At 37.9% G+C, this 19,693-nt stretch overlaps 1 protein-coding gene across 3 annotated transcripts in view; it reads right to left on the minus strand.

Annotated features, from left to right (window-relative positions):
• Positions 1-19,693, minus strand: part of MED12L (mediator complex subunit 12L) — a 317,353-nt gene that overhangs the window by 17,562 nt on the left and 280,098 nt on the right. For all 3 annotated transcript variants that reach the window (XM_082394311.1, XM_082394312.1, XM_082394313.1), the window contains 3 exons: positions 18,679-18,835; positions 15,137-15,348; positions 1,408-1,497 (listed from right to left, as the gene is read on the minus strand). In XM_082394311.1, coding sequence (XP_082250437.1) covers positions 1,408-1,497; positions 15,137-15,348; positions 18,679-18,835 — 459 coding nt within the window. The remainder of the gene's footprint in view (positions 1-1,407; positions 1,498-15,136; positions 15,349-18,678; positions 18,836-19,693) is intronic.

Consider the following 19,693-nt stretch of genomic DNA (forward strand, 5'->3'; position numbering starts at 1 on the left):
CTCCCTTGGTTAAGAGATCAGTTTTAAGCTCAGTTGCTTATTTTGAGGAAAGGAAGGGCAGGTTTCTGCACAGAAATAATCAGGCAAGCATCTCTACCTTTAGTGCACAGATGACATCAAAGTTCAACAAATCCCAAGCATCATTAATGTTGTTTCCAAAATTAACCAGAAGAGTTACTCATGCTCAGTGTAAATTAAAATCATGGAGTACACTTTCCTAGTATGTAACTACACTTCCTTGGATATAATGAATTTGTCTGTAGTAACCAACCAGTTAACAAGAACGACAAAAAAAAAAAACATCAATTACCTTAACCAGAGAATAAGGGTGTCATTGGTGACTATTCAATAATAGTTCTGGTTGGACTGCAGCCTGTTTCAGCACTCTACCAATAATCGTTAATATGTGAGTGGCTGATTCTCCAAATCTGGACACCCAATGTAAATGAAAAGCTTCAGGTTCTGCTGCATCACTATCTACAATTTACAGAACAGAGTGCTGATTAAAATAGAAGAGGACTGCTCTTCAGGTCCTCAAAGTACCACATTTTAAGGTAGTTGAGTGGCTCTGACTTGGAAGACAGAGTGATGGACAAATGGCCTTCTTGCAGGCAGCGTGCAGGGATGCAGGCCGTGGGGCTCGGTGCCTGTGAAGGCCAACCTTGGACTTCCTTTCAGTTGTGGACACAGTATGAACCGCTGGCCTAACTAGAGGTCTTGCCAAGATCCCTGGCCTCCTGATTATGAGAGGGATAGAGTACAAGGATATGGAAGCAGAAATAACAAAGCTATTAGAAAAAATAGCTCAAGATTTGCATCATATTAAGGCAAATCTATCATTTGCTGAATAACTACTGTGTATCTGGTGCTTTGCTAGTTCCATAGGTTGTCTTAAATCCCCACAATGTTCATCTCTATTTTACAGAGAAGGAAACCAAGACTCGGAGTAACTCGCACAATGTTACACAGCTTGTAGGTTGTCAGGAATTTTGTCAAGGTCTGATGCCAAGGCCGATGATCTTCTTATTCTACCATGATTCCTCTTCGAAGCTATCTTTGAATATCATAAATTCAATCATGAATTACATCATTATACATTATAACATAAGTACCCTGGCTGGGACTGTTCACCATTTCAATATCTACCATCATCATTAATAGAAAGGTATGAATTGACATTTCTGATTCAAGAATTTCCTAAAATGTTTTATGCCCTTTAATCAATCCCAAGGCTTGTTTAATAATCACTGGTGAAACTTTTTCATTGAAATGTCAATTATAATCTATAAGCAGAAGTGACTAAGTTCTATACCCCATGAGGGAATTGATACCCTACTTACCTAGTTCCCCCCTTCAAATAAAGAGCATTAAAAATCCCAGCAGCACCTACAAAGCAAACATGGGTACCTGTGCTTGCTGCAGACCTGGATACTGGGGGAGCTGAGGGGAGGGCCGTGCTTGAGCAGCAAAGAGAGCAGCCTGGTCCCCCGGCTGGCCCTGGAAAACAAAGCCGAGGCGGCTCTTGATCATAACAGCAAGGGTATGATCCGAGCTCCTGGTTGATTACCCCCAAAACCCCTGACACCGAACCCTATGTGAGAACAACACTTGCAGATTCCAACCTGCATTGAATACTATTTCTCATCAATTTCCTATTAACAGTAGAGATTGCTGCACTTATTATTTCTTCCAAAGAAGACTACAGATGTCCCCAATGATAACACATACATAAACACAAGCCAAAATAATCAATGGTCTGCTCATCAGAGAGGCTCTGAGCCAGCGTTCCTGTACACTCCAGGGTACAAATGTCCCTCTAGAGTAAAAGGCATGAGTCTCTAAGTGTGAAATCTGAAACCACAGAGTTGCCTCATCCTGTGCCCATAAAGTAAGAGAACATGTGGTACGCGCAAATGGCATATACTACCTTCATGACTTTTTAAGGATGTTTCTCCAGAGGGACCTAAAAATTGCCTATTTAGCCATGTATGCAAGGGATGAATTTGGGCTCTCTTATGACTCTAATAATCAATATAATCAATTAAAATGTATAATAAGTTAATATCAAATACAGTTCTAACCAACTACAACGTAAAAGAAAACCAATTAACATCTGTTCACCAGTCTTAATTTAATCCATGTTTTGGCCTGAGGAAAAATAAATATATTCCTAAGAGCAGCTGTATGTATTTTACGTTTTGGCGGCAGAAGCTATTTCACAGAAGCTTGCGGTATTAATCACAGAAGGAGGCCAAGCTTCTGACCACCCCTTGGTTTTTTCAGGACTTACTAATAACAAAGAAATGGGGTTTATTCTAGGATATTTCACCACTGTTTTATATCACAGATATCCTCGTTTTTTTAAAGTGCTAAAATACAGTTATATTAAAAACCAATTTTAATGTTCTGGGAAAGTAGTACAGATATTTCTGGCAGGGAGAAAGGTATAAACATTTAGTTTAAGAGGGAGAACACCAACAATTATTAAGCATCTATTATGCGCCAGGGACTGGGCTTCTTGTTCTTATTCCCATTTTCTCACAGGAACTCTGCAGGGAGGGAACATCATCCCCATTTTCTTCAGGTAGGAAAAGCCAGGCTCAAAGAGCCTAGGTAGCTTAGCAAGCTCACCCAGCTAGACCTGGCCGAGCCATGAGCGCTCAGGTAAGTCTGCCTCCAAAGCCTAGGGTTTTTTCCATTATGATGAGATGCCTCCATATGTGATATCAAGGATGAAAATATTTAAAATTTCATTTGGTGCTTATTCTTTAGGGACACAGAGCCTCGTAAACTCACCCCAATAAGAAACCAAAAGGAGACTCTTTATTAAGACTTGTTAATGAGATTTTGAAATGAAACGCATACACCAGATGGTGAAGCCTTTTCTCTGATCCCCACATAAAATCACTTGAGGGCATTTAAGAAACTTTGGCCTCTCCGAAGGTGACTATCCACCCATACATGGACCAAACACAAATTTCTGGGAGCATCTACTATGGTATCTATGTATAACAGCTTCAACAAGAATCCAACTTTCCAGCGTAGGGTACCATGAAGATACTCTGAGCCTTTAGCTGATTAATCTAAGTGCAATTATATCCCTATTTGCTTAAGTCTAAGAAAAATAGCTCAAACTCCCTCTAGGAGAGCTCATGCCATGGCAGTGTGGCTATCTGGAGCCTACAAGTATTGCCCCAAAGTATCCAAATGGCCCTTGATCCTCCAAACACTAAGCCAGGGAGTCATGAAATCAACCAGATCTTTACATGCCGCTCCTCGACTTGGTGATCCCTGACAGCGTTGTCCAAGGTCCCTGAAACATACTGCTGTGCCTCTTGGTGGGGACACATATATGTATGTTATCATTTTTACAGAGGAAAAGAAAAAGGAATTATTTATGTGAGTTAGAATCTTGAGATCCCTAAGTAGTCTAAAACACCCACACCCTTTTTTGCCTTGGAGGGAAACAAGATGTGATGTGCGTGTGACAGAGGCATGCGGATACATAAAACAGATCTTTTTTAACTCTTTACTCTTCCTTTGCTTATTGAAGAACCTTAGGAAACAAACTATGACTTATATGTGGGGGGGATCTAGAACACTAATAAGGTAGGTATCTGAGTGCCTGGGCAACACTCTTTTATTGATAAAGAACAGTTGAGATTTTGGAAATGTAAGAAATACGAATTAAAAACCATCTACATTTTTAAAAATCACAAAATTACCATTCAAGGAAAAACACTATAACTTTGAAAAAAAAAGCAAGAAGAAAGGGGTGAAAAATTTCAAATCAGTTTTACACTCTAAAATTCATGTACTCTTCGGTGAACCATTTTTAGTCTAAAGGTAAACTATTTATTTGTAAATAGATTATATTCCCTCCCATCGCCATTTTTTCCCCCCAACTCACTACTTAAGTACAGTAGGTAAGGGTTCTAACATTCAACACCCTCCCTGAGGAAATCACAAACACCTCACGTTGGCCAGTGCTCCCCAAGGGCTTTTATCGTCATATTTGCCCTGAATGGAAAAATATCCATCTCTTCTCCCAAACCGAAATGACCTCCTCCTGCTCTCTGGTTTTCCCAGAATAATGCCAGGAACAAATTATTTCAATTTGTAGAAATAGTTCAATCTGTTGAGTAAAGAATGAATGACCAAGAAGTTCTTTAGTAACTTGAAAGATTTTGCAGATGCTAAACGAGGACCATAATGCGGGAATAAGTAAGAAAACTAAAAATTGAAATTTAGTAAGAGTCTTAAAATGTTAGTAGGGATGGTTTTGCTGCATTCAGGAAGGGACTATATAATGTATCATCCGAACTGGGACAGGCCAGGAGAACAGGGGCAAAGTGAGATCATGCCTGGCAAATTGTGACTTATGGTCACCTTCGTCATACATAATCTACTTATCTGTTATTTTCTGAAAACTATCTAAGCTTTATTTGATTTTTTAAAAAAAATCAGTTCCTAGCACTGTGTCTGGCATATAGTAAGGGCTCAATAAATATCCATTGAGGAAATCTAAGATTTAATTTAGTTTATCTGTTAAACAAGAGTTCCAGAGGTAAACTGAGATTTATATTTCAGGATAAATTAGTTAACCAAGTGCTTTCCAATTGCCCCATATTTTTAAGTACCATCTTTTGTTTTGAAAACTCACTTTTTAATTTAATTTTTAGCATCTTTCATTCTAATAATTTCTTCTTTCTGCCTTCATTAATACCTGGAGAGTAGCTCAATTGCCCCTCTTGATTTATTCTGCTTAACTGCAACAATCAGAGGCAACATTAACTTCACACTTTTGTGGGTGTAAAGGAGGCTGGTTTCTGAGGGAATATCTGTGTCTAGCCAGGAGACACACTGTACTCTGGCTCCAGCTCCCCTGGCTCAGGTACCCAACTTACATGTGCTAAGAGAGCGAGCCACAGTTAACTACAGTAGGAAGTGCTAGACATTAAGGAAATTCTGATAGCCACATGAACCCATCTCTACATTGCTGCCCAGGGTAAATTCCTACATGTGGTCTCTCTCGTTTGTTTTTTATACACTTTGCTTTAGGCTTGCCTCTGGGTAGGAAAGAGAACTTTATTATATTTTCTAAAATTTCCACTTTCTAAAACCTTTTTAAAAAGCTGTGCTGTTCAATACTGACTCATCTTCCTGGTCTTTATAAGAACAATTCTCTCTCTTACTGCTTTATTTTTAATTAGACAAGAGAAGCATCTGAGCTCAAAGAGATGTAGACTCAAAACCTCTTGCATAATTTGAAATGAATACATCCAGTAAGTTAAAAAAAATTTTTGATAAATCATCCTCAAAGATAATTTTCAATCTTCTGGGTCTTGTTCTCTTCATTAGTTCACTCCCTCAGTCAACTGAGAAAATGTGAGGGGCTCTTTCTAAAGGAGAATTGGTTATAACTCCAATTAGCAGACAGTAAGCAGCATTTCAGGATCATGGATCTTCTATCCACTCAATTCACTAGTAATGATTTTTTTCAAATCCTTATTTAGTAACTTTCCAATAACGTTTAAGGGTTGCAAGCAGAGAGACAAGTTGTGCCTGAAAAACCACAGCCAGGTTTTGTGACTCTGTTTCTGAAAATGCTGATTTAGGAATAATAATAAAAGTCACCCAATGAAAATCAGTGGGTAATGTTTTATGAGTCAACTAGCAAAAAGGGTTTTGCTTGTGACTACTGGTTTGGAAGGTACTGAGTAATGGTGCCCAAGGTTAAACAACAAATGGCGTGAACTCCAAGTTTTGGTCGTCACATTATACCGGTGTATTTTGATTGCAGACAATAGATACACAGAAAATTCTATAATTAAAAGAGGTCCTGTTGACCAGTTATGCTTAATTGTTTTATAAAGCTTTCCATCAAATATAACTTGGTTGGCAATCGATTAACAGTAACATTAACTGCTGGAACAAACTCATTCATTTTGAAATAAACACACCTCATACAATAATGAACCTTTACAATATATTCTGTTAACATGCCCATAAAGGAGGAATATAACGTATTGATTGGTTGAGTATACATACACATTCATTAAATTCCTGATATTGGAGAATATTAAAGAAAAATAAGAATGGTGAGAAGGACAGCAAAGATATATATACACATTTCCATTTATTTGAATGAATATATAGATCATATAACCTTTTGACTTTAAATACCTGATGAACAAAATATTTTGTCTGTGTTTTTAAAAAGTAAAATCAATGGTAGATGCAAATTGTATTCTGTTCAAATTACATTATCACCTGAACAATAAATGCCCTACAGCAAACATAAGCTATCTGAAAAATATTTTAAAATTTGATAGTTTAATTCGTTTTTAAAAATACAAAAACCTCGCCTGCTCTCTGTACAAGGGTCAAGAAAAATTGATAGAAAAATTGATTGCTTTCAGAAAAGTCTCCAAACTTTCCTTTGTTGAAAGAACTAACTATTAAAGAAATTGCCTATATGACAGTATTTCATAACTGAAATATTTTCAAAGCTTGTATATGCCATTAAGGATATTTTCACCAATGTATAGAAAACGTTACCCATTAAATTGGCAGTGAAACGAGTTGACTTACATTCACATCTGAGATGTGTGCTCTTTTTTATTCTAATGCTTCTTGGGTTTAGGTTGTGGGTTGGCTATCTAATACAGAAACCTATAAGTAATTTAATGCGAAACATGCATTCTTCGCTAGCCCAGGCAAAGCAGTAGAGATGAAGTCTTATGACATGCATGCACAAGACCTATGCTCAAAAAAAACACCTTCTCCGTACCGGAAAGAAAATAGAGATGATGCATTCTGTTGAGAATTTAGGAAGAACCAGTGAGTGGGATGTGATGAGAAGGGCACGTTTCATAACCACGGTTTTCATTGTCTTGCATTGGCCTGTGAGTCAGCATGCCATACGTTCCTCTACTAATGAGGTGAGTTATCGCAGAGAGAAGCGAGAGCTCAGGAATAGATGGGTTCAAAACTGGGACTGACATGAAGGTACACGAACTGGCCTATGTTCCCAAGCCCAGGCCATGAACGTCCGCTGGTTTCTATACCATACACGTATATGATGAAAATCATGAGGCAATCAAAGGGGACAACTTTCGGAAATAAATTCCGTTAAAGTGAACATGGTCAATGCATTCATGACTCTGTGTTACAGTCTCAAACATAAACCAAGTGAGTAACAGTGAAATGAAGACGATAATAATTACCAGCTAGAGGGGAATAACCTGCTTCTCATTCTGATGTTCAAAGAATAATGTCAACTTTACTTAAAGAAAAAAAAAAAAAAAAAAAGAAAGTAAAAGGAATGACAGACAGCAGGGGTGTTACCATTATGTTGTCAAAGTCTTCCAGAAGGGAGACAGCAGAGTTACAGAAGTCCTACAGAAAGGGGACAGCAAGAAAACGGCAGACAATACAGATAAGATTGTTTAGCCTAATGATGTGGGTAGTCAAAATACACAAGAATTAGTTCATTTTAAAACAATGTTTCAGGGAGTCAAGACTTAAAAACCCAGGCCCTAAGAGTTCATATTAATTTATATGCCAAACAATATCACCATAGGCTGGGACACAGATAAATAATATGGCAATAGTCATATAATGGAATAGCACATCCTGGAGGTTAAACAGGGACATACAAGAAGTAGGGGAGCTATCAGACCCAGATAACTTCCCGAAACTAAGGCATGCTGGCACCTCGGTGTAAGCAAAAGAGCGCCCAAGTCCTTCCCAGCCCAGAGCTGGGGGAGAAGCGCTCAGGACATCTGGGTCACATGAAACACACAAGACATTAAGTGAACAAGTCATATATTATTGGAGGATGTCATTAGATAGCTCCATCCCCAGTAAATGCAAATGAAAACAGAGCATCAGTTTAACCACACATTCAATCAACCAAAATAGACAACAAATATTTATAGTACCCCTAGTGTTTACACGCTAACAGGGAGTCTGATTTAGAAAAAGGGAACTATATGCTGGGGAAAAATATTCCTGTTTCTCAGGTCAATGATCCCCTTGCTTAATCATCTTTATGAATGAATTCTAAGTGACACTTAGTCTGAGACGTTAAAATTTTTCTGTTCACTGAATTTTAGAAATAGAGATGAGGCAAAAAATTCACAACCTTAATTGAAAAAAATAAAAGTATTTTACTACACTAAGAACGAGAAATCATAGGAGGAATTTCCCAAGCAAATAATATCTGTTCTCACCATTTTAGGGGTAGGTACATAATTCATTGCATCTATTCATTTGTCTTTATATCCAACTACCACCTTTGTATTAGTGGTTCACTCTCTCAGCTCTCTACCCCTATCTTCTCCCCGTTCATAAACATCAAGCTGTGTACACTATCTACGAGATCGCTATAGTTGCACAATCATAATTTCAGCAAACGACAAGGGCGCCTTCCTCATCATTCAAGTAAATAGCGAAATACCAGATATTAAGTAATAAGCAGAGCATCTACTTTCCCGGACATGGTTTCCACCCAAGGAACAAAATGACAGGGTTTAGGACATATTTACTAGCTCAGTGTTTTTTGTCCTCCTAAGTTCATTTTGTCACTGAGATGTAGGACATATTTACTAGCTCAGTGTTTTTTGTCCTCCTAAGTTCATTTTGTCACTGAGATGTAAGAAAATTGTACTCCCTGAGTAAATACATTAAAGATTCTTGTCAAAACTCAAGATTTGTTTCAACAAGTCTATTTTGTACACCTTTACCAACTAAGAACCAAATTATTTTGAAAATATGCTCAAATTATAGAACCAGGAAAATTACAGAAGGGAAAACTTAAATTGCTGGTAAAGTTATAAAACATGCCTAAACTCACAGGTAATAAGAAAGTGCAAGTTAAAATGATGTAACACAACACGATTTCACCTGCTCTGAATGAGGAAATTAAGGTCTGACAATATCAAGGGTTAGTGAGGATGTGGAGGAAAGAAAATGCTCATTTATAACCGATGGGAATCACCACCACTTTGGAAATTAAATCCTCATTTCCACTTCCACATACGTACCCTACAATTTGGCACGTGCAGAAGACACGGACAAAAATGTCTACTGTAGCACGGTTAACAGTAACAAACGATCGGAAATAACTGAAATGATCATCAACAGAATGGATAAATGTTAATACTCATAACGGAAGAGTATCCAACTAGGACAAGCAAATAAATAAAACCAAGTATAACAAAGTAGATATAGTTAAAAATTAGTCAAAATAAAAAAGTTACAAAACAATACAATAATACCTGTGTGAGACTATCATAATGTAAAGTTTCAAATCTGAAAGTAATACTATATAATGTTTATGTCCATGGATGCAAAAATATGTAGTAAAAAATATAAAAGACATTCATAAGAAAGAAAACATGAAATTCATGATAGTGATTACCTCTTTATCTTTATGAGACAAGGGGCCTCATCCATGTCTGTAAAGTTTTATTTAATAAAAGAATGATCTAGAGCAAATGTGGCCGAACATTATTATTTAATAAAGCTAGGTGGTTAAGTACATTAGTGTTTGCTATATTATTGTCTATTCTTGTACGTTTGAAAAACACTGCTAAAGAGTGAGTAGAAGGGAAAGAGCAAAAGGAAGGAAACAGATATTCCAAGGTGATACCATATCCAGAAGGTAGATAAATTACCAGACCAAAAAGGATGGCTGCTCAACTTAAATGAGCTTTATCAATCCAAGAGGCATGCTTTCAGGATGTTACAGAGACACTTTTGCCAAGGAGCTGACAACTCTGGAAGGCTCTGACTCAGTCAGTGTTCTTTCATTAAGTTACTTAATTCCTTTATTTGGATACACAATGACGGCACCTGCTCCATGGTTAGATAACCAAGTGTTCTTACCAGTAACCACCAGCTATAACTGAGCACATCATTTCTGTCTGTCAGAAATCTTCCTCTTTAATATAATGAAAACGCTTATGATTCATTATCTGTAGCCAACAATCAATTGCTTTCGTCCAAACGTGCCTCAATCAAATTAAGCTAAACGTATCTTTTATCTTTCACTGGTCTCTCAAAATAAACTGTCTAGCACTGATTATTACAAAGAACACAAGATGATTTTGTGCATTGAAAGGGAGAAATCAGGATAAAGTGATATCATAAATCAAGGCACAAAATTAAGTTCTCTTCCTGTGTCAAAACTTAAGGTTCCCTTCAAAAGCCCCTTCTCTAGAATACTGATAAGGTGGGGGGGAGGGGAAGAAAGTACCTTGTGTCAGAAGAAAAATATTAGATATAAGAAAAAGGTGACTGGAAAACAATTAAAGCAGCATTTGGCATTACTATAACCAACATTCTATATTTTATGATAGTTCTCATGGGATATGTGGAAAATAAAATACTACAGTGATATTTTTAACAGTGAAATTGGAATCAGTCCCCCTAAAGTTTGTATCACAGAATTTAGATGGTAGAAACATACTGCTCTAAGAAACCAAAATGGCTATTAGGGAAACTAAACAACATTCAACATTCCTTTTTCTTGGTCTCTTCTACTGGTGGCCACTGAACACCAATCATATTAGGGACAATTAATGTAATTATACAAGTAAAGCATTTGATGTGCTTTTATTCTCTTTTTATCCTTAACATATTTAAGAAAATAAAGATCATTTTTATGGGACAGGGATTTCCTCTGAAATAATGCAACCATAAAATAATGCTAATAAAACAGTAACAGTAAGTATGGCAGCTAACATTTTTTGAGCACATACTATAAGCCAGCCACTGTTCTAAGGGCTGTTACAGACATTAAATCATTAATTTCACAAGAACCCTGTGGAGTAAATGTTGCATTAGCTCCATTTTATAGATGAGCTTCTGAGGCACAGAAAGGTGACAAAATCACTACACTGGGTCCCATTTAAATAAGGGACACTGACTAAGGAATGGAGGGGGCGAGAATTTCTACTTCCTCGGATGAAGACTATAACTGAGAAAAATGACAACAATTTTCCTCACCTAACATCTTTGTGCATGTTAATATGCACTAAAGCTGTAAGAAAATACACCTGATTATAGTAACAGTCACTACATCAAGTAATTTGGTTAACAATACCTAACAATATCCATGCTATTTAGCACCTGTTTTCTAGACACTATTGATACATTCCCAAGGAAATGTAAGATGGTTCATAACAGAAAATTCCATGACCAACTGAAGCTGATATTCAGTCTCTGCAGCAGAATTAGAATTATTCTATAATGGTTCTCTAGTTTTCATCATGCACAATCTAAGGCTAGATCTTCCTACACACATCAACTCTGTCCATTACATGTAAAGAGGCTAAGGGGACTCTGCAAGGTCTGAGACGTATCCAGAATTCAGGAATGTGTGCCCTCTCTGACCCATCTAGGTTTTCAAAACAACCATAGCAGAGGTTGCTGTTGGGAGAAGTTTCTGGAAGCACTCAGAGAAAGAGGTACGAGATGAGTTTGTGGATAAAAATCAGGTTGCTAAGGATCCAGGCTACTAAGAATCTCCAGGGTTCTGGAAATAGCTGCTCAAAACATGAATTCATTCAATAAACATCTCATAGATTTCTATCCTCTGCTCAGTAGGTGGAAAGATGATACAAAGTATTATAAGACCCAATGCCTGACCTAAGAAGAGGAGGCCAGCCGGGGGTCACTGTACAACCAGCCTGAGAAGCTAGAGTCACATCCAAGGCTTGGAGCAACTGGTCAGTCTTTAAAAGCAGCTGCTACAATTCCAAGATAAGTTTTGAAGGTTAAGTAATTTGAAATTCTCCAACATGTTTGTTACATTTAAGAAAATGGATTCTGTAATTAGAAAATTTGTAGGATAAGGAGGAAAATGATACCTATTTCATCTTCTCTATAAGAAGCCAAAAACTGAAAGGAAAAAAAACCCCACAAGTTTGTATGTAGCTAGAGAGAATCACATTCTGTGTATGCATTTAACCCGAGAAAATGCTATTGCCAAAATCTGAATCAACATTTCTTACTATGAAGGATATGGGTCAGTGCTTACTAGAAGAACAAGGAATTGCATCCAGAATCATATATGAAAACACTGTATCAATATCACTTATATTCCATATAATTCTGCCTTTATTCTAGATTTTTAAAGGTTACCACGAGGAGAATTTTTTTGGGCCACGATACCATATTTAGCTAGATTCTAGGTATATTCATCCATGATCTACTGGGAGAGAGGAAAGGGGCTACCATTTCCCTCAGAACCTCCTTGGTGCAGGCACTCTAGCAGATGCTTCATACAAATCTCATCTACTCTATGGAAGACCACTCCACCTTGTGACTGCACCACGTATGCATTTCTCTTCCTTTAAAGAATCCTATTTTTCTCAATTATCCAACCCTTCAAGAATGCTGAGGGAGAAAAAAACATGTCTGCTTCTGAAAGCCCTTCAGAAACTCTAAAGCAAGTTTCAACAGTTAAAGAAAGAATATGGGGGAGAAGGAGAGGCGACTGTTATACAGGCACACCTTGGAGATATTGCGGATTTGGTTCTAGACCACCGCAATAAAGCGAATGTCTCGATAAAGAGAGTCACTTGAAGTTTCTGGTTTCCCAGTGCATATAAAGGCTATGTTTAAATTATACTGTAGTCTACTAAGTGTGCAATAGTATTATGTCTTTTAAAAAGTGCATTTTAATTTAAAAAAATACATCATTGCTAAAAAATGCTAACCATCACCTGAGCCTCCAGTGAGTCATAGTAATAACATCCAAGATCACTGATCACAGATCACCATAACAAATATAATTAAAAAAAAGTCTGAAATATTGCAAGTACTACCAAAATGTAACACAGAGACACAAAGTGAGCAAATACTGTTGGAAAAACAGTGCCGAGACTTGCTCAATGCAGGGTTACCACAACCCTTCAATTTGTAAGAAGTGTAATATCTGTGAAGTGCCACAAAGCAAAAGCACAGTAAAACGAGGTATGCCAGTACAATCACTGTTACGAAGTTGAGCTTTTATTACTTGAAGAAAGAACTCCTGACTTCTCAAAAGGAAAAAAAAAAAAAAAAAAAAAGAAAGAAAAGAAAAATCCAACATGTGACAGAGTTGCTACAAAAGAATCAGTTAAAAAAAAGAATGCATTATCAGTTAATTCCTATTGGTACAAGCAGTACAACCCTAGATGGTAAGAAAGAATAGAGTCAGGTATTTTTGAGTGTTGTGAGTAATGGGGTCCTACAGTGACGTTTTAGGTTGTAAGTCTACCTTCTCCAAACATGCAAGGGTATTTCTGAATACGTGAAGATTATTCTATTGAATCCCCTTTAAAAATTTTTTTTTTTTGCTTTAGGGGAAATAGCTTGTCATGGCTTGTGTCAGGAAGTGAACTTCTGAGGACAGGTGTTTCACCTATAAATGACACAGTGAGCTCGTGCCCAATTAGAGAAATTCAAAACTGAATCCAGCAGTAATAGTTTGAAAGTGGGCTATTAATAAGTCAAATTGTACCTTGTGATAAAAAGGTAGACAGGAAAAAATAAACATTACTTTTTGGAAGGTAAATTTTACTTAGGCTTAAATTACTTTAAAAGGGAACTGAATTCATTCTAGTAGAATAATTATTCGACTTCCAGTAAACTTTTTCTTGATAAGGATTTGAAACAGTGATGTAGCTTATTTTCATTCACCCCCAAGATGAGCTAAAATCCCACTGAGGTTTTAAATGACTCCAAACATGCTGCTTATTTAGAGAAAAATCAAGGCTTCTTAAGTATTTTAATCACATCTTCATCACTTCTGTGTAAGAAGTAACTTAGGCCCGTGTTTCCTGACACCCAGGGAGTTTGAGTGATCAAAAATCTTTGAGAGGTCAGGGGGGAGACAAGCATGTAGTGACTGTTGTTTGTATTCTCATGTGGTTCAAACTAGATTCCTCTCTCCTGTCCTTCTTATAACACAGGTTAAAAAAAATAATAAATTAAAAAAAGGAAAAGAACCATTTTTAAGACTGCATAACTAGCCCTACCACTCCCAGCCCCAAAATCACTAAGCGGACTTCATGCAGAAGTGCCATAAGTTGTACAATGGAGATACGGCTAGAAAGTTACTCAAAATACAAAGAATATTTTTAAAAGCATTAGAATTCCTTGCTAATTTGAAAATCTGTGGTTGTTCTTAGAGCAGGATACACTTGTAGACTGGCTACTTCCTTTGAAGGTCATAAAGTACCTCACTCACAGGGTTGCTGTGAGATCTAAGACAATCAATACATTAAAGTTCTCGGAAGTGTTTTGGCAAAAAGTAAGTGCTCTCATGGTGTTAGCGGCTATCATCAGCATCACCACAGTGCAATTGTTCTAAGAAAAACTGGAAAACACAAAAAGTATACAGAAACTGGAAGAAAAAGTCACATTTTCACCTCCCTCTTTTTACTTTAACATATTTGTACAGATTGGTGGGTTATTTATGAGTCTATACTAAGTTTCGTGTGACTTCCACCAATGTTAAACAATCATTATCATTTTAAAATTCATAGAAAATCCGGTTATAGGGCATAAAAATAGAAATAATATAAATCAAGAGTTAAAGATATCCATATACTGACTGTCACTTGTAGTGTATTCTTTGCCTACTGTAGGTCTTGTGAAGTATATACTAAAAACAGAGTCTGTGCAGTACAGGGCACTGTAGGAGAAAACCTAGGAAACATCAGGGCTTCAGAGCTACAACCTCAAAGTAATACATCAAATAATAATACGTGAAAGTAGAGCTAAAAGGAGTACGGAATATGGTGATAATTATAATAGGGAATGAGCGCTCAGAGCAGGTCACTTCAAGGATAAAAGTCCTGCAGCTTCTAAGTGACTAGAAAATCATTACCTCTTCTTTTTGTTTTAAGGCATACTTTTAAAGAACCTAAGACATTTCAAGTTCTTATTTGATCCGTGATAACAGTAAACTACAAGGGGGGAGAAGTATGTGTCAACCTGTACAAGAGAGATACACGTGCACTCGCGCAGGTAAACAGGGATGCACGTGCAGCCAGAATCTGTCACATCCCCACTCTCATCCCTAGCTAGAGGAACTAACGAAACGTGGCGGAGGAGGACACTGCTGATCTGGACAAACCTGTTGGAAAGGCCGCGTCTGGGCTTGCCTGAGAAGCCGCTGTTGTTGCTGCTGCTGCAGAAGCTTCATCTGTATCAACTGCTGCTGCGACGTGATGGCGTGAAGGGAGGGCGGCTGCATCACGGCCCCCGAGCGCCGCTGCAGCATGTTGGACAGAGCTTGCTTGGTGTTGGTGGGGACAAAGGAGCCCGCGGGGTCCAACCTGGAGCCACCTACAAAAGCAACCAGAAGCAAGCGCTTTCTGCGCATGTTAATGCAACAGGTCTTCCTTATTTTTATTAAAACACAGAAGTCTCACCTCCTGAGCCTCACTTGAGGAGCTTAATGGGAAGTAGGGCACTGCCCCACCCTCTACAAATATCAAAGATCCCTAAGAGTTGCACAAATTCCAAACGATGGGGAGGGTGACGTCCAGTCAGTGATAATATTTGAATGACTTCACAGAGGGCCCACTCTGGTTGGTAAAGTGAAACGCCCGAGATGCAGTCACTGGCACAATTTCAGAATCATGTGGGTTTTAAATTATGCGAGGCGCCCCGGGGACACGTTACTTGCACAAAATGTATGGCCTTCGTGGGGTATTTTGTCAAGTGTGCTAAGCCAGGCATGGATTTTAAATTTGTAATTTTAAACCTTTTTGAAGTTCATGGTATTTAAGCTTCTTTACCACAGCAAAATAAAAATGCCTGTTTTTCGGTGGAGAAGCATGACAATACTTTAAAAACCCGAAATGCTCGGAAACTTCAAATACCGTGATTCTAAAGACAAAACACATCTTTTTTGAAGGGTAGAAGTCAAATAAACAAGAAACATTAATTATAGCTTAAAAAAGCAAATGAAAACCTTAACAATTTGCATATATAATCTGTCAAATGCCTTTAAGAGGAAAAAAAAATTTCAATATTTACTGCCTTCAAGTAGGTGCCAATCCTTCACTCACCAGATAGTTTATATTCTTTTAATGTATGTGAATAAGAAAACTTCTATACCTTACAAATGTTATATTTTTTCTTTAAACCAAGTTGTATGATGGAAACAAACATTTCAACACTGATCACTGGAAAAACCCACATTCTTTTTAAGACTCAGCGTCACAATCAGCAATATGATTTATGAAGTCATTCAGCAGCATTTGAAGAACATTTGGAAAAAAGTGGGAGGTCAATTTGAGTAACAGGACAAGGTAACTTTTGTTGAAGCAAGAATTGGAAATATACTAATACAACTTTACTGACTCATTTTATAAGTAAGGGACATTCTTTTTAAAGATTAGACTATGATCTACTTTCTTCTAATTTTCCTCACTTTTCTATAATCTTATACCTCTGAGTCAGCTAAAGAAATAAGATATAATAAATACGCTGAAGCCCTCTGTATAGTCTTACCTAATTAATTTTCTCCCCATCTCTCACCAAATGCTCTTTATTATTCACATGCATTTCCTTACAACTTTACCATCCTGGAGTGTATACATGAGAAAGAGAGAGATTGCTAAAGACGTGTGTGTGCGCGCGTGTGTGTGTGTGTGTGTGTGTGTGTGTGTGTGTGTGTGCGGGGGGAAGGGCACTGTTTTGCATTTTTAAGCATGTATGAATGCAAGCAGGCGATACATCCTCTTCCTCAACTCCATAGGATTTAAAACTTTATGAAAATCTAATTCACACACGTAAAATCCTCATAATTAATTGTTTTCTTCAATTTTTTTTCTTACATGTCGTGATACCTAAGACTTACCTAATACCTAAAGTTCCTCAACTTATAAACACCTTTAATAGTATTCTAGAGGGAAAAGGGTATGTGCCTTTTAAAATACTTAGTCTTCAATTTATAGACAGTCCTTGTGTTTGATTTCAATATCTAAAAAGTCTAAAAATGCTTAAATTCACAAGGACTTTGGAATTAACGAGAGAAAGTCAAAAGAGAGGATGAGCGTTTATTATTTTCCACATTTACCACTGCCTAGTTTGTTTTTTCTTTTGTCGTCTACATTCTCTTCACTCAATAACCTATTTTTAAGACCCCACTAAAAGCCAGACGCCACTCTAAGTTCTGGGCATACTATAGTGAGCCATCAGAAAAAATACCTGCCCTCATGGAGCTTACCTTCTGGAGAAGGCAGATAATAAGCCAGGAAGTAAGTAAAATATAGATGGAGTCTATAAACAAGTGCCAATCCTAGAAAGAAACTGAAGGAAGAGGAGGGGAACAGAGGGGGTGGGGAAAGGGTGTGGTTTACAGTTTAAAACAGGGTGGTCAGTGCAGGCCTCAACCCAAAGGAAGCAGGCAGTGAGCAGGCAGATATCCGAGGGAGTGCACTCCAGGCAGGGGCCAGCATGTGCAAAAGCCCTGAGGTGGGATATGTTAAGATCACTTACTGAACCTGTCTGTTGTGTCAGGCTATCTTCTAAATGCTATATTTTTAAACACTCACTTTAAATTATATATGTGTGTTTGTCTGTGTATGTAATATGAAACTTATTTCATCCTTCAAAGAAAGAATGAGCATTTTCATCCATTTTGCTTACTGCAATACCCTAACAACTAAAACTGGGTCTGGCACATGATGAATGAAGCTCAGTACATTTTGTTGAATGGATAATTGAATTACCCACACTATGAGGGTATATGTTAGCATATCCACTTTACAGATGATCAGACTGAGGCACAGAGAAGCTAAGACATGGCGGAGATGATACAGTGAGAGGGTGGCAGAGCCAGAGTTGAAGCAGAACTGTAAGTCCCAGGCCAGCTCTCTTAACCACTGATTTAGAGGACAAACTATGGATTCTCCCCTACTGTAAACCAAGAATCAAAATGTCATACTCCAATTACAATAAAAATCACAATATAATACAGAACACAGTAAGGAAAAATTATTACTTGTTAGAATGTCACATCCTAACAAAATGCAGGTTGAGATCTCAAAATAAACTGTTTCGCAGAAACAGGCAAACTTTCATTTAGAAAAATAAAATTAAATTCATTTCTAATTAAGAGACTTTTTTATTCAGAAAATCTTCATTCTAGATATAAAATCTACTTGGGCTTGAATCAAAGCAATACTAACATTTACTGTGAATATGGTAGGATTTCTTACTGATATCTATTTGCTGTACCAGATTTCTGAGATCCTTCATGGTATACACAATTTAAAAGTTATAACATGAGGAAACAATAAAAGACACTACAATAGTGTCTAATCTTTCAAAATGCTGATAAGAATTATATCTGATAAAAGCACACGCAAATTTCACAACACAAAACTTTATCAACTTTACATCTTATAGCTGAGATGTGCATCAGCGGCTAATTTCCTTCTGACATTGGATGAAAATTCCAAAAGTGGCACATAAACTAGTCACTGAAATTGAAATTTTAGAAGAAGGAAAAAACATCTTGAGTGGAGGGAATTACAGACATGTCCACTGAGCGCTCACTTCTGGAAATGTGCAAGTTGTGTGGAGGTTTCAGTTTAAAAGCAAAGAGAACCCCAAGCTATTTCTCACCTCGGAGTCGCCTGACTACGCCCCGCCTTCACATACCTGGAGTGAGAGCTTGGCTCTGAAGGAAAAGGCCGGGCTGCTGGGGCTGACCCATGAGGTTGTAGCCCCACAAGGTGGACTGCGGGTGATGCATCATCTGGGAGGAGACGGGTGAGTAGTTGGGAGGCACTCGGTACATGTTGCTCTGTGGATACTCCTTCAACACAGGGTTAAAGAAAAAAAAAGTGACTTAACTCCACACGCCACAAAGATAATTAACGCAAATTCCTCCTATCACATTATTTGAGAGAGCTCCTATCCCAGCAGTCAGCATATTCCCTGCAAAACACTCATTTAAATTAAAACTCTTCCTTGACTTAAAATGTACTTGGCCACAGTAGGGGAAGATGGAAAAGGATCTTTTCTGCACTCTGTGTTTAACATACTAACAGCACATTTAGAACACCAATATTGACCATCACCCACAGCCGAGAAAGCGTCTTTAGTGGCTGAATCTCCCACTCATTGCATCTTACAAGGCTTTCCTGATACCTTGTACCTGGATGAGAATTAGCCAGAAAGGCCCACAGTACTTCAGAACCAGTCTCCAGCCTAGACAGTGTCTTAGTTCCAACCTTCAGTACAGCACTCTAAAGAAGTAGACTCCCCTTCCATCTTGTCCCCTTCCGCCCCTCACCACACTTCTTGCCCAGGGCTTTCTCTTCCTTAGAGCAACTGCGAAGCCTCTAAGGATCACACCTGAATGTCTCAATTCCTCCTTCTCTAGCCCTGAAGGATGAAGGAAAAATGAAAGTTCAGTTCCCTGCAATATACCCGATTGAGAAGAGGCAGCTTCAGGAAAAGTATGGGAGAAAGGGACATGACCAGGATGCACTTGGGGAATGAGATGAGTCTGAGGTCTTTTAAAGCATCTGAAAAGAACAGAAATCCATCCACGTGGATAGACAGGCTAGGAGACCCAGACTCGGGGGAGTGGCAGTCTGAACCTTATTAAAACAGTCTGGACCTTTTTCAAAACAGAGGGATATTGGTAGGAAGGCTACACGAGAAGAGG

Source organism: Balaenoptera borealis (assembly GCF_965194805.1).
Source record: "Balaenoptera borealis genome assembly, chromosome: 5".
Taxonomy (NCBI): Eukaryota; Metazoa; Chordata; class Mammalia; order Artiodactyla; family Balaenopteridae; genus Balaenoptera; species Balaenoptera borealis.